Raw genomic sequence first — 13,661 nt, forward strand, 5'->3', positions numbered from 1 at the left:
TTTTTTCAAGGTAAGTTCTCCTTAGAAGGAGAAAAGAAGCATGGCTGCTTTTAAACATGGAAAGTAGCATATTTATTAATTTTGTGCAGCAGTAAGAGCAGCTGGTTGCTGGAGGCAGTGGAGTGCAGGCGTTTGAAGTAAAAGCCAGGTTCAGTGTTCAGTTCCTCTGTTTATCAGCTGTGGAAACTTGAGCATGTTGATTAATCTCAGTTTTTACTGTGTGAGGTGGAGACAGCGTACAGAGTAGCTAGCACTGAGTAGGTGTTCAATAAAGTATCCAGTAATATCAGTCTTCCCTAAATTTTTAAGATAAGCAGAACTCCAGCTTAAACTATCCAGTTGTGTTTCTTTATTTTTCCGAGTCTCCAGAAAAGATGAATATATAAGCTCTTTGGATCTTTTCCCCCCCCACTTTTAGTTCCTTTTGGTCTGCCAAGTTCTTACAACTAAAGAAACTAGTCTGTTTTGTCTTTACTGGAGATAACAACACTCTAAGTACCTTATAACTAAGTAAAACAGTAGTTATAACTTGCATAGTACTTCGTTAATGTAAACTCATGTCAAGTTTTTTCTTAAGTAAGTTTAATTAAATGAAAATTAGGCCTCTGTTTTATGTGCTTAAAGTTCAGATGCATTCTTTCTTTAGGCATTTTAAATTATACCTGACATCAAGTACTGAACGCTTTTCCCAAAATTTCAAAGTCGTGGTGGTAGATGGGAAAGATGAAAGCGAGTACCCCGTCAAATGGCAGGACTTCTTCAATGGACATGTGGTTGGTTAGTAGGTGCTCATTTGTTTGCCTTTGTGCTTGGGGGTTAGGTGTCCAGATTGAACTAGATTGTATATTCTTTTTTGAGGGGAGGAAAAAGGGGTGTCAAAGAAGTGTTATTGTTTGTTCTATTTGAGCTTTGTAAATCTGGAAGCAGAAACATTAAAACAGGAGGAAATGAGTATTATCCAGTACGTCATACTAACTGGCTATTTTCATGATTACAACAGATTTCCTCTTAAGTCATACGAATTTAACCTTTTGTCTTCAGGGAGGGATTGTCGACTTCCCTTATGAGATTGTAAACAAGGAAGATAGGAGATAAAATAATTGACTCTGTGATCCTGTCATGTATTTATTTAAGAAAATATATTAAACAAGCAATTGCAGTTTACTTCTGGAAAATTTTCTGCAATATGAAAAAAATGGCACTAAAATACCCAAGTAGTACAGTTCAAGACCTGTATATTCTGAATCATGCTTTCTGCTTCCTCTTTCTTACCCCAAAGTAGGTAAAGTTATTCCAGAAGAAAATGTACCCTTGTTTGTTTTGTTCTGTAACACGCTAGGTAATTCTCATAAGAGGCTTCAGGGAAAGAGGCCGATTTCAAATGACTAGAGTTGTGGCTCCTCCTTAGGAGTGAGAAAACCCAGCTGCTTTCTGGGCCTGTGTTTTTTACATCTCCACAGTGCCTGGGCACATTCCACTCTGTAGAAGGGCTTGCTTGATTTTTATTGATAGTGCATAGTTTATTTTTTGATTTAAATATTTTTTAGTAATGACTTTTTTTTCTCTTAAGGTGAGCCTGACTCTAGGGTTCTAGCCCACATAGGAGATGATGATATCACAATAAGAATCAACACAGATGGGGTGGAATATAATGTAGAGGTAAGTCTACATGTGAATATTTTTATCAGGAGCATGTATCTCTGATGTTTAGAAAGCCATTATGCAGTTGTTTTAAGAAGAAAAGGGTCTTTATACTGAACTTCTCTTCTCCTTGTATTTACATTTTTTTTAAACCAGACAAATAGATGATTAAAAAATATACATATATTTTATATATCTAAGATGCTGTCATAGGATGCACTCTGTATTTTTAAGTACAGTAATTGAAAGTCACATGTGAGATGGATAATGGGAAGAGGAACTGCCTCATTTTTTCTTTATTCTTTCTCTAATAATCCTTCTCAAAGATGAAGATGAAATCTTCTTTCCTAGATGCTCTGGAAATGCAAGATCTATAAAAGGTGATAGTTCATAGTCTTGAGAAGTTAAAAGAGGAAACTGTAGGAAACTCAGGCTCTGGCCATTCTTCCATTGAAATCCTAGCAGTAGAAACCAAGAGCAAACTGGCCACATTTGTGTGAGACACATGGCTGTATGTCAGATACTAGTCCAGAAAACAAAACGTCTGCTACAGATCTGTGGGTTGAAGTGTTTCTGCGTCTCTAGGAAAATGAGAATACTCTGGAACATGGACACATATTCTCTGAGGTTGCCGCAGAAGGGAAACAGCTGGAGGATCCCACAGGGGATTTTTATGGCCAGGCTTGCAAGTGGCCTACATCACTTCCACCCACGTTCCAGAAACTCTTGTCTCTGACCTGCCTACAAAGGAGGCTGGGGAAGATAATCTCTTGTGCTCAGAAAGATAAAACCGTGTGGGGAATGCACAGCGTTGTTTCTGCCACAGTGCACAGGTTTGCTTATTTCCTTAGGATCATCTATTAATTCTTAATCCAAAATGGGTGCATTTAGGATCCAAGTTAATTTTGCTCAGATTCCTCACTTTTCCAAATACCCTTTGGGACAATTAGGAATTCTCTTTCCATCCGTATCTCTCGGTTTCACTAAGTACAAAAATGACCATAATTAACATTTCCCTGTGAGATGTTCACTTAAAAGTAAACTCATCAGGTTTATTGAAGTACTTTTGCATGAGATTAATAATTTTTAAATTGAAAAAGTGGTTTATTACTTAGAAGCCCACTTCCCCCTCGCCCCAACCCTCCCAGCTCTAGGAAACCACTAATCTACTCTCTGCCTCTTTAGATTTGTCTTTTTTGTTTCTTTAGATTTGCTTGGTCATTTCCATAAAAATGCAGTCACACAACATGTGGTCTTTTGTGTCTGGCTACTTTCATTTCGAATGTTTTCAGTGTTCATTCATGTTATAGCATGTGTCAAGTACACCATTTCTTTTTATTGCCAAATAATATTCCATTGTTTGGATATACCACATTTTGCTTATTCATTCATCAGTTGGAGATTAGTGTTATTTCTACTTATGTTATGAATAATGCTGCTATGAACATTTGTGAACAGGTTTTTATGTGAGCATATATTTTCATTGATCTTGGGTATATAATACACTAGGAGTGGAATTGTTGGGTCATATGGTAATTCTGTTTTTAACCTTTTGAGGAACTGCCAGACTGTTTTCCATAGTGGCTGCCCTTTACATTCTCACCATTTTACAGTTACTGCATTTTATATTCCGTATTCCATTCTCACCAGCAGTAGATGAGGGTTTCTCCACATCCATGCCAGTACTTGTTGTTACATGTCTTTTTGATTACAGCCATCCTAGTGGGTATGAAGTGGTCTCCTTGAGGTTTTGATTTTCATTTCTGTGACGGATGTGGAGATACATACACACACACACACACATATACGTACGCAGAATCTTTTCTGTATGGGCTGTCTGGTTCTGATGAGACCATTGTCCTTACAGAGAAGAACTTTGTTTTGACTAGTCAGTTTACTTAACCTGGGAATGAATGTTATCTAAAAATAGGGAAGGGATGTTGTAAGGCTTGAATATTTAGGAATTTTTATATTTTCCATCTCAGTTATATTTGTTTTCTATTTTAGCCACTTTGGAGACTAATTAATGATACTAAAGACAAAAGAGTGTTAGTTTATAAATCTGAAGATATCAAGAATGTTTCACGTTTGCAGTCTCCAAAAGTGTGTGGTTATATAAAGGCGGATAATGAAGAGTTGCTTCCAAAAGGGCTGGTAGGCAGAGAGCCACCTGATGGTAAGACTAAGAAAAATATATTTCAAATAAGAAGCAAGCATAACAGTTGTCTTCGGTGGGTGGTTGTTAATTCATAAAAAGGAACACGATTATCAAGTAATTATAGTATTTGGCTTGAAAATAGTTTTGTTCAGAAATTTCTTGATGTTTTTTCTGTAAGAATTGAAAACACTAGAAAATAATGATGGCAATAAAGGTTGGACTTTTAAAAAGATTGGGGAAAGGGGAAATTGAATAATCTGAGGGAAAATATTTTCCTTTGTAGGTATTTAGAAATGACAGAATAGTACTGTGAAAAAACAATCTTCAGATATGTTTATAAGAAATTAGTTCGTAGCAAGAGAGGTCTGTCCTGTTCAGAAAGAAGAAAATTATCAGTCTTGGGACAGATGAATTTAGAGTCATTTAAAGACCATCTACCCATCTTGGAGAAATATTCTGTCCTCATTTTTGAAAACTTTAGAAAAATATTACTAGCATTTTAGTATATAACTAAATTCTTAAACAGTGTGATTATTTGATAAGAAAAAATGACCTGTTGACACAAAATAATTTTTCAAATTTTTTTTTTTTTTTTTGGCTGCCCTCCATGGCTTGTGGGATCTCAGTTCCCCGACCAGGGATTGAACCTGCACCCTCAGCAGTGAAAGTGTGGAGTCCTAACCACTGGACTGCCAGGGAATCCCCACTAATCTTTTAATGTTTGATTATCTGGATATTTTTACTGTAATTTTTAATTTGTAGACTTCTTCTAGAAGAAAATGACACCTTCATAGCCCAGCAATAGATAGGTGATTGTTTTATTCTGTTAAGTACTTTTGCACTTTTCCTTGGTTTTGAATTCTACAATTTGAAAACCTTATATTACTTTTCACTTTTTGTCTTTCTCCAAAGTGTTTTCCTGTTCAAGATACCGTTAAGGATACTGAGCTCAAATAATATTTGTTTCAAAAATACAGTAGATTTAAAATGTTACTATAAAACACTCCTTGTTTTGATGAATTTTGATTTAATAGTGCATCCAAATTCATATTAGAGCTTGTTCATCGGGTGAAGAGAAGAGCTGACCCTAATCCCCTGAAGAACACGTGTAAATTATTGGTGGTAGCAGATCATCGCTTTTACAGATACATGGGCAGAGGGGAAGAGAGTACAACTACAAACTACTTGGTAAGTGTTTGATACTGGATGAAGTAATGGACAAAAAAGCTCACGTAGGTAGGCAAATTCCATTTAAGAGAAGACTGCTATAATTTGAACGTAGTGAAATGAGATCTGTTTCAGATGCTCTGTCATTCCCTAGAATATTTGAGGGCTGTCACCTGAGGTTCTTACATTATTGTATAGAGATTCTAGTTTCAAATTTTTGAAACCCCATTTTGCCTTTCAACTAAGATTTTCTGCACATCAGAATTTTTATGCATATTATGTTTAGGGAAAGTTCATAACGTAGGCCTTCCTTTATAGAAGTGAACTCTGTGAAAACATCTCTGCTATAATGGCAGTGATCCTGTTGGTGACACGTATGGATGTATGCTCCAGAGTGGGGGAAAAAAGTATTGATATTTGTATGAACTTGTGTGTATTATCTTTGCTTATATGTATATATCAGAGGAGTTGGTCAATTTGGTTTATGTTGTACTGGTATAAAATAGCTAATTGTTGGACTATAACTGGATGAAATAGATGGGGCTTTTGTGGTCATAACTATAGGGCAAAGATTTGCAGGCAGGATTACAGAAGTATTGATGCTGAATTTTTAAGCATTTACTATTGTAATTTTAAAAGTCAAGGGAATCATATTTCATTGACATTTTTTTGTCAGTATGACCTCATTCCTCGTGATAACTTGGCACTGACAGAAATGATGTTGAGGGAATAAGAGAATGCAGCTATTCATTCGTAGTGCAGAGCCCGGTGCAGCAAAGACGTCTTTCTCCTTGCCTTGCTATTCCCATTCTGTGTTTTTTTGTGCCCTTCCTCACCCTTCTTTCCCTTCCCTTCCATGTCCAGTGAATTTATTATGAGGGTAGTAGGAGTAGTGTGTGAAGTCACTATAGTTCTTGTTCCTAAGTAAGAGAGTCCTTCTTGAAAAGATGCTTTCTTAGTATGGGTTTTGTATTAGGGGCTCTTAGTTTGCTTCTTTGTTCATTACACCAAGAATATGAATATAATGAGAGGTCTGGTGTTAAAAATTGCATTTCTTGGTTTACAGTTACTGTAAGCAAAGAACAATTTCTTAGACGTATAATGTGCTTCACAGCTGCCAGAGCAAACCTCATTTACCCAGTTTTTGAACAATAAAACCTTCTCTTTGAGGAGCAGATTGGTAGTGAGTATTCTGTTCCTATATATGCAATAGTTTGAATTGTCCTTGGCTATTGTACCACGCACGGCTCCTCCCTCAGTAGCTCTACCCACCTTCCCCCTCCCCAAATCAGAGGACAGGAGAAAGGAGGTGTGGTGAGACCTCATTCCTCTCTCTCTGTTTCTACCTGGTCCTCGGTGCTGAACTTTGCCCAGGGAGGGTCTGGTGTAGGGTTAGCAGTATCTGTCACTGTTCCTTACCTCTTTCTGAAGAAGATGTTTTTCTGAGGTACGTGGCAAGAGATAGAATGAACAGAGTACTTATTTTTAGGAATATTTTAGGTAAATTGATTGACTTTTAACTTTCATTTCTGTAGTTGACTGGAATGGCAGTTTTTAAAAAACTTGTTACTTGATATTTTGGTTCCCTGTGCAGTTGATTACCTGAAATTTGGGATGAACTGTACCACTGCTCTATTCTGGTACCAACATTTTAAGTTTGAGGCTAGGAATAATTTCTTTATTAGCGCTGTGAACGTAAAGCGTAACATCTTAATGCAAGTTTTTGTAATTGGTGAAACTTTTACAATGGTATTTTATCTGAACTGATTTTTTTTTTTTTTACCCCTACAGAACTTATATTACATTGCAAAGAGTGGTAAAGATATACATAATGTCTTTCTCTCGCCCTTTTATACACACAGATAGAGCTAATTGACAGAGTTGATGACATCTATCGGAACACTTCATGGGACAATGCAGGTTTTAAAGGTTATGGAATACAGATAGAGCAGGTATTTATCAATGGATGTGGGTTATAATACTCAGCTAAGCTATGTGTTGTAAATATTTGTCACTTGTTTTCACAACCCAGAAACTTACCTTCTACTTTACTCATAAATAAATATTCTGAAATGCCAGTGATTTTTATCTGATAAACTTAACAGTGTTTTGATATTATTTATAGATTATGAAATATTCTTTTCTTAGGCTTATTTTAGGCAGAAAGCCGCCTTATGCTGCTATGATCTCTCTTTTTTCTGAATTCATAGCCTTTTTATCCCCTGCCTTGCTTTAGTTTTCTATGATTATGCTTAATGTCTTTAGTTAGAATTCTAGCACGTATTGTTGAATGCTTAGAAAATTTACTTAAAAATACTATGTACATTTGCAAGGCGTTTATACATACAGAACCATTAGATCTCTTTTCCCAAAAATCTCCTGAGTTCTTATCTGTCAATAGAGTATGTCCAGCAATTATGTATTAATGTCATCCTAATTATATCACATAGTAAAAATTGTTCCAAATTGATAAGACTGATTAACAAGACTTCTGAAATTGGGTATTGCTTTGGACAGACATTCTGACATGTAAATTAAGGAAATTATTGTCTCTATTTTTTCTAGGCTCTTTGTACTAAACTAGACATATTCTTATAGGTTCTGTAGGTTAGAATTTAGAGAATAAAAAGAAAAAAGCATTTGAAATCATACTTATAAATGCTAAACTTTTATAGTACTTGTAGAAAACTAAGAGAATTATTTTCCCCTTTTCCATTCTTTTACTGTTTTGCATTTTCTTTTTTAAGTTATTGTTTGAATAGGTAATATATACACGGTACAAAAGCCAGTGAAAAGTAAGTCTCCTCAACCTCTACCCATTGTCAAACCAGTTCCTTTCCCCAGAGACATCCGTGTCACTAGTTTCATCCGTATCTTTCCAGAGATATTTTATGCATGCATAGCATGTGTTTGTATATGTGTGTATTTGACATATTCGTGGTATGTTGTACTCTTGCACCTCGCTTTTTCATTTCATGAATATGTTGGTGATTATTCCATTGTGGTACAATAAAGTTGTCTCACTTGTTTAAAATAGCTGCATCATGTTTGAGTTTTAGAAGACCAATAAATAAAGCTCCTTTTTGCTTTAAAATTTGGAAACAATTGAAAAAATTAGGTGTGATAGGAGATTAAAAAACCCGTTTCTTTAAAGATGATAGGTGGGTTGGAGGCTGTGGTTTAGATACGCTGTCACAGTGGGCCTTCACCTGGTTCATCGCAGAACTGATCTTGATCACCCACCGCCAAAGCTGCAGAGCCGCCCCAGTGAGCTTACCACGTGGTGGCAGAGCAGACCCCAGTATCCCCTCTGTAGGCAGGCAGATCTGGAAGAGATGCCGGACACAATGAGCTGAGCATGGCTCTGTTCCTTTGCCAGATTTTCCAACCTATACGTTTCATCTCCTTTGGAGAGAAACCTTTGTTCCTTTTTTAAAAAATTAGGATTAATATGAATTTGTACTGTATGTGTAAGGAAAAGCCCTTATTTTTTGTACTCTTATTCCTGTGGTGTGCGGTCTGCACATCTTATTGTTCTGTATCTGAATCAATGACTGTAGTTGGAATAAATTATTTTAGGCTCATGGAACCTAGGTTTTCATTTTTTCCAACTATATAGAGGAAATAAAATTTTAGGAGTACATTTATAAATGTATAAGTCATTCTTTGACATATGTGTTTTCCATACCATTTGCTTCTCAGTTTGTTTTTAAATTAAACATTAGATATTAGAGCTGAAGAATTTTATGGAATTTTGACTCTAAAACTTTTTTTTTTTAAAGAATGGTAGATGGTCTTTTTTTGAATAGCTGAAACAATGACGTATTATTTCAGTCTTGTGACTTTTTTCTGAAGTGTTCTAAGTATTTTATCTCTTTAAGTATAGATTCGCATTCTCAAGTCTCCACAAGAGGTAAGACCTGGTGAAAAGCACTTCAATATGGCAAAAAGTTACCCAAATGAAGAAAAGGATGCTTGGGACGTGAAGATGCTGCTAGAGGTAGGTCGTGGAACCCTGAAAGTGATACTATTTAACACCATTTTCTGATTCCTAAAAACGTGGGTCATGTCTGTATTAATGAAGGGGCATCTTAGGAAAGGTGACTGAAAACCAGGGGCAGCCCACCCCAGCTGATCCAACAGTGACCTTATCCCCTGTAGCAGGGCAGACAGCAAGGTGGGCAGAACTGAAAGCAAGAAATGCTACAAAGCAATGCTTCTTAACCGTAATATCTCTGCGAATCTAGTGAAGTAATAGGCCTTTAGAAAATAGATGGATACCCAACTTACAGATTTTTTACACACCATTTTGTTAGTTCAGGTCTCTTTGAAGCTTATCAGTAGATCTTTTAGGTCAGTAATTACCAAATGGTATGAAAATGTATTAGATGGTAGAAGTATAACTTGGAGATCTGAAAGTTCTCTATGGAAATTTAAAATTTTTGTGTTTTTATTCTGGTAACAAATTTAAAGATAACATAAACATTCTATGTCATATGGATTCTTGCCTTGACAAGATATGATTTATCCTTTTTGTCACATGATCTCAGTTTCTGTCTGTGTGTCCTATTGCTTTGTTGTAAAATGACCACCTGTGAAGTGATAGTGTTTATCTTTCGCTGTGTTGTTAATGTGTTAGTTTCCTATGGCTGCTGTAACAAATCACTGCACATTTGGCGGCTTAAAACAACATCTTTATTTATCTGATAGGTTCTAGGGTTGGTCCAGGCAGTGTGGCTTATCTGGGTTCTCTGGTTAGTCTCAACAAGGCCAAAGCGAAATCAAGTTTTCAAAGCTTGAATGGAATTAAAGGATATTATCAGGTTGAGATCCATAGAGTGCTGTATCTGTGTAATACTCTGACACACCTTATCTAACGTGGGTCTGAGATAGCACCATTACTCTTCTAAGGAGACTCAGCCAAGTGTGCTGGTCTGTTAGGGCTGCCAGTAATAAAGCCCCACAGAGTGGGCAGCTTAAACAATAGAAGTTTATCTTTTCACGGTTCTGGAGGCTGGAAGTCTGAGGTCAAGGTGTTGGCAAGGTTAGCTTCTTCTGAGTTCTGTCTGCTTGGCTTGTAGGTGGCCGTCTTCTCTCTGTGTCCTCACATGGTCTTCCCTTTGTGTGTGTAAGGGCACCAGACATTTTGGGTTCGGCCTACCTGCATGACCTCATTTTACCTCCATCACCTCTTTAAAGGAAGGCTCTGTCTCCAGATACAGTCACATTGTGAGCTGCTAGGACTTAGGACTTCGACCTATGAATTTTGGAGGTGGACACAATTCAGCCCATTAACAGCAAGGTTAAATGACTTGTCTACGTTCAGTTACACAACTAGTGATGACAAAGCCAAAAGCAAGTGGCCAGATCTCCAGACATCTAGGACAGCTGAACGATCCCACCTCTGCTTTTCTGTGGGCCTCCAGACAACTCACACCGGGGGAGGAGCAAAAGGGAATGACTTGCCTCTGCAGATGCTCCTCTCCAGTTCTCTTCCCTAAGGCTCCTGAGAGTGTCCCAGAGCCTAAGCCTATTATCATGGAACTATCAAAATCCCTATGTGGCTAGGGAGACAGCTCCCGGGAACACCTCATTCCTTATACGGGGCTTTCCGACCACTCATTTTAAGCATTAAAAAAATCAGTCTTTTTAAGTTGGAGTCTCTGACTGTTATGGTAGAGGTTTTTAAAGTAACATGTGGACCCGTTCTGGGGAATTCCCTGGCGGTCCAGTGGTTCGGACTTGGTGCTTTCACTGCGGGGACCTGCATTCAGTCCCTGGTCTGGAACTGGCGTCCTGCAGGCCGTGTGGTGTGGCCAAAAAATTAAAAAATGAAAAAAATAAAGTAATATGTGGACCCCTTTTAAGAAAAAAAAAACCCAAAGCACCAGTGTTGACTTGAATGAATTTTTATCTTAATTTTAGTAACATAAAACTAGATATATATGTTTTCCTATAAGTTTATAACTTCTATACATTGTAAAACCAAAGCAAACTTTAAAACCCCTACAAAACCAATAGAATCCTTGAAGTCCTTTAGAGGGATTTGTTTTGGTATGAGGTGCTGAGATCCTCTGGAAGAAGTATCAAAGCCCTCCACCTTGCAGAATTGGAGTGTCCCCGGTGCTGAACTGCATGTGTTCACATCAACCCTCCTAGTTCCGAAATGCTATAAAAAGCTCCAGGCTCTTTCCCTTTTGCACCCTCCCCATGACAGTCTGCTTCTCATCTGTGTAGATGAGTGAGAACCATAGGTAAGGAGCACTATACCGCACAATTTTGTGATTGCTGGTGAAAAACTGCAGTCGACCAAAGAAACAAATACTAATTTGAAAAGATACAGGCATCTCAATGTTCATAGCATTTTTTACAACACACACACCACACACACACACACACACACACACACACACACACACACACACACACACACACACACACACACAGGAATACTACTCAGCCATAAAAAAGAATGACACTTCGCCATCTGCAACAACATGGATGGACTTGGAGGGTGTTATGTTAAGTGAAATAAGTCAGAGAAAGACAAATACTATATGATATCACTTATATATGGAATCTAAAAAGTACAACAAGGGACTTGCCTGGCGATCCAGTGGTTAGGACTTGGCGCTCCCACTGCAGGGGGCACGGGTTCCATCCCTGATCGGGGAACTAACGTCCCACATGCCGCCCAGTGCGGCCAAGAAACAAACAAACAAACAAATAAATAAAAAATGCAACAAACTAGTGAATGTGGCAGAAAAGAAACAGACTCACAGAACAAATTAGTGGTTACCAGTTGGGGGGGTGGGAGGGGCAAATAGGGGTAGGGGATAAGAGGTGCAAACTGTTATGTGTAAGATAAGCTACAAGGATATATTGTACAACATGGGAAATATAGTCAATATTCTATAATAACTATAAATGGAGTATAAGCTTTAAAAATTGTGAATTACTATATCTGTAACATATGATACTGTCTATCAACTACACTTCAATTAAAAAAATGTAAAAAAAATTGCAATCATAAAGTATGGTAGTATTCTGGAATATTAAGTTGATATATCTTTTAGTCTGATGTAACTGTCAATCTAATTAAGAGTACTTTGTTTTTTTAAAAGCAATTTAGCTTTGATATAGCTGAAGAAGCATCTAAAGTCTGCCTAGCACATCTTTTCACCTACCAAGATTTTGATATGGGAACTCTTGGATTAGCTTATGTTGGTTCTCCCAGAGCAAACAGTCATGGAGGTGTTTGCCCAAAGGGTAAGTTTTCCATTTGTTGTATGAATATGTGGGGATAGCAAGGTGATTGGATTATATTATAATTCTGTATTGAACAAGCAGTTTGTTTCTGTTTCCTTTTTCCTGTAGCTTATTATAGTCCAACTGGAAAGAAAAATATCTATTTGAATAGTGGTTTGACCAGCACAAAAAATTATGGTAAAACCATCCTTACAAAGGTATGTTCTTTAATTTTTTAAAGTGTAGATTTTGACTTTATTGTAGTAGGACCTGAGCTATTACATATTTATTTAGGTATCTTTTTTAAAAGCTATACATACTGTTTTTTGTTTCTGCCTAAAAAGATGTATGCTTTTAGTGGGAAATATGAAAATAAAAAGTATAAAGAAGAAAATAATTGTTAGCTGTCAAATTTCTTTTAAGACAAGTCGGGATTATTGTTTTCCCTAAAGACATCCCTTCTGGCGCCCTTCATCTACAGCTCCTGTTAAAGGACTGCTATCCAAAATATATAAGGAATATACTAAAAACTCAACAATAAAGAACCGAACAACCTCACTTAAAAATTGGCCAGAGATCTTAATACACACCTCACCTCACCAAAGAAGATATACAGATGGCAGATAAGCATATGAAAAGATGCTCAACATTATATGCTGTTAGGGAATTGCAAATCAAAACAACAAGCAGGGCTTCCCTGATGGCGCAGTGGTTGAGAGTCCGCCTGCCAATGCAGGGGACACGGGTTCGTGCCCCGGTCTGGGAAGATCCCACATGCCGTGGAGCGGCTGGGCCCGTGAGCCAATGCCACTGAGCCTGTGCGTCCGGAGCCTGTGCTCTGCAACGGGAGAGGCCACATCAGTGAGAGGCCCGCGTACCGCAAAAAACAAAAACAAAAGCAAACAAACAAAAAAACAACAAGCAGATACCATTATACAACTATTAGAATGGCTAAAATCCAAAATACTGGTAACACCAAATGCTAGCGAGGATGTGGAGCGACGTGAATTCTCGCACTTGATTGTGGAAATGCAAAATGGTGCAGTCACTTAGGAAGGTGGTTGGGCAGTTTCTCATAAAACTGAACTTACTCTGGTATTACCATAGGATCCAGCAACCATATTCCTTAGTGTTGACTCAAAGGAGCCCTCACAAAAACCTGCACACGGATGTTTATAACGGCTTTATTAGTAACTGCCAAGACTTGGAAGCAGCCAAGATGCCTTTCAGTAGGTGAATGGATAAACGAACTGTTACATCCAGACAATGCAATACTATTCAGCACTTTGAAAAAAAAAAAAGAAAGAAAAAGAGCTATCAAGCCATAAAAAGACATGGAGGAACTGTAAATGTATATTACGAAGTAAAAGAGGCCAATCTGTTTGATTCCATCTATATGATATTCCGCAAAAGGCAAAACCACGGAGGCAGGAAAGGGATCAGTGGT

The 13,661-nt window shown here is 37.5% G+C and overlaps 1 protein-coding gene across 4 annotated transcripts in view; it reads left to right on the plus strand.

Moving 5' to 3' along the window:
* The window catches only part of ADAM17 (ADAM metallopeptidase domain 17), a 50,663-nt gene that overhangs the window by 19,022 nt on the left and 17,980 nt on the right, over nucleotides 1–13,661 (plus strand). Inside the window, exons 3-10 of one of the 4 annotated variants that reach the window (XM_079941480.1) lie at nucleotides 647–777; nucleotides 1,571–1,659; nucleotides 3,649–3,817; nucleotides 4,854–4,987; nucleotides 6,829–6,918; nucleotides 8,853–8,966; nucleotides 12,091–12,235; nucleotides 12,344–12,432. In XM_079941480.1, coding sequence (XP_079797606.1) covers nucleotides 647–777; nucleotides 1,571–1,659; nucleotides 3,649–3,817; nucleotides 4,854–4,987; nucleotides 6,829–6,918; nucleotides 8,853–8,966; nucleotides 12,091–12,235; nucleotides 12,344–12,432 — 961 coding nt within the window. Of the gene's footprint in view, nucleotides 1–646; nucleotides 778–1,570; nucleotides 1,660–1,726; nucleotides 2,475–3,648; nucleotides 3,818–4,833; nucleotides 4,988–6,828; nucleotides 6,919–8,847; nucleotides 8,967–12,090; nucleotides 12,236–12,343; nucleotides 12,433–13,661 lie in introns of those variants that run through there. The other 3 variants (XM_079941482.1, XM_079941481.1, XM_079941483.1) reach the window with 3 other exon arrangements.

Source organism: Stenella coeruleoalba (genome assembly GCF_951394435.1).
Source record: "Stenella coeruleoalba genome assembly, chromosome: 13".
NCBI classification, from domain to species: domain Eukaryota; kingdom Metazoa; phylum Chordata; class Mammalia; order Artiodactyla; family Delphinidae; genus Stenella; species Stenella coeruleoalba.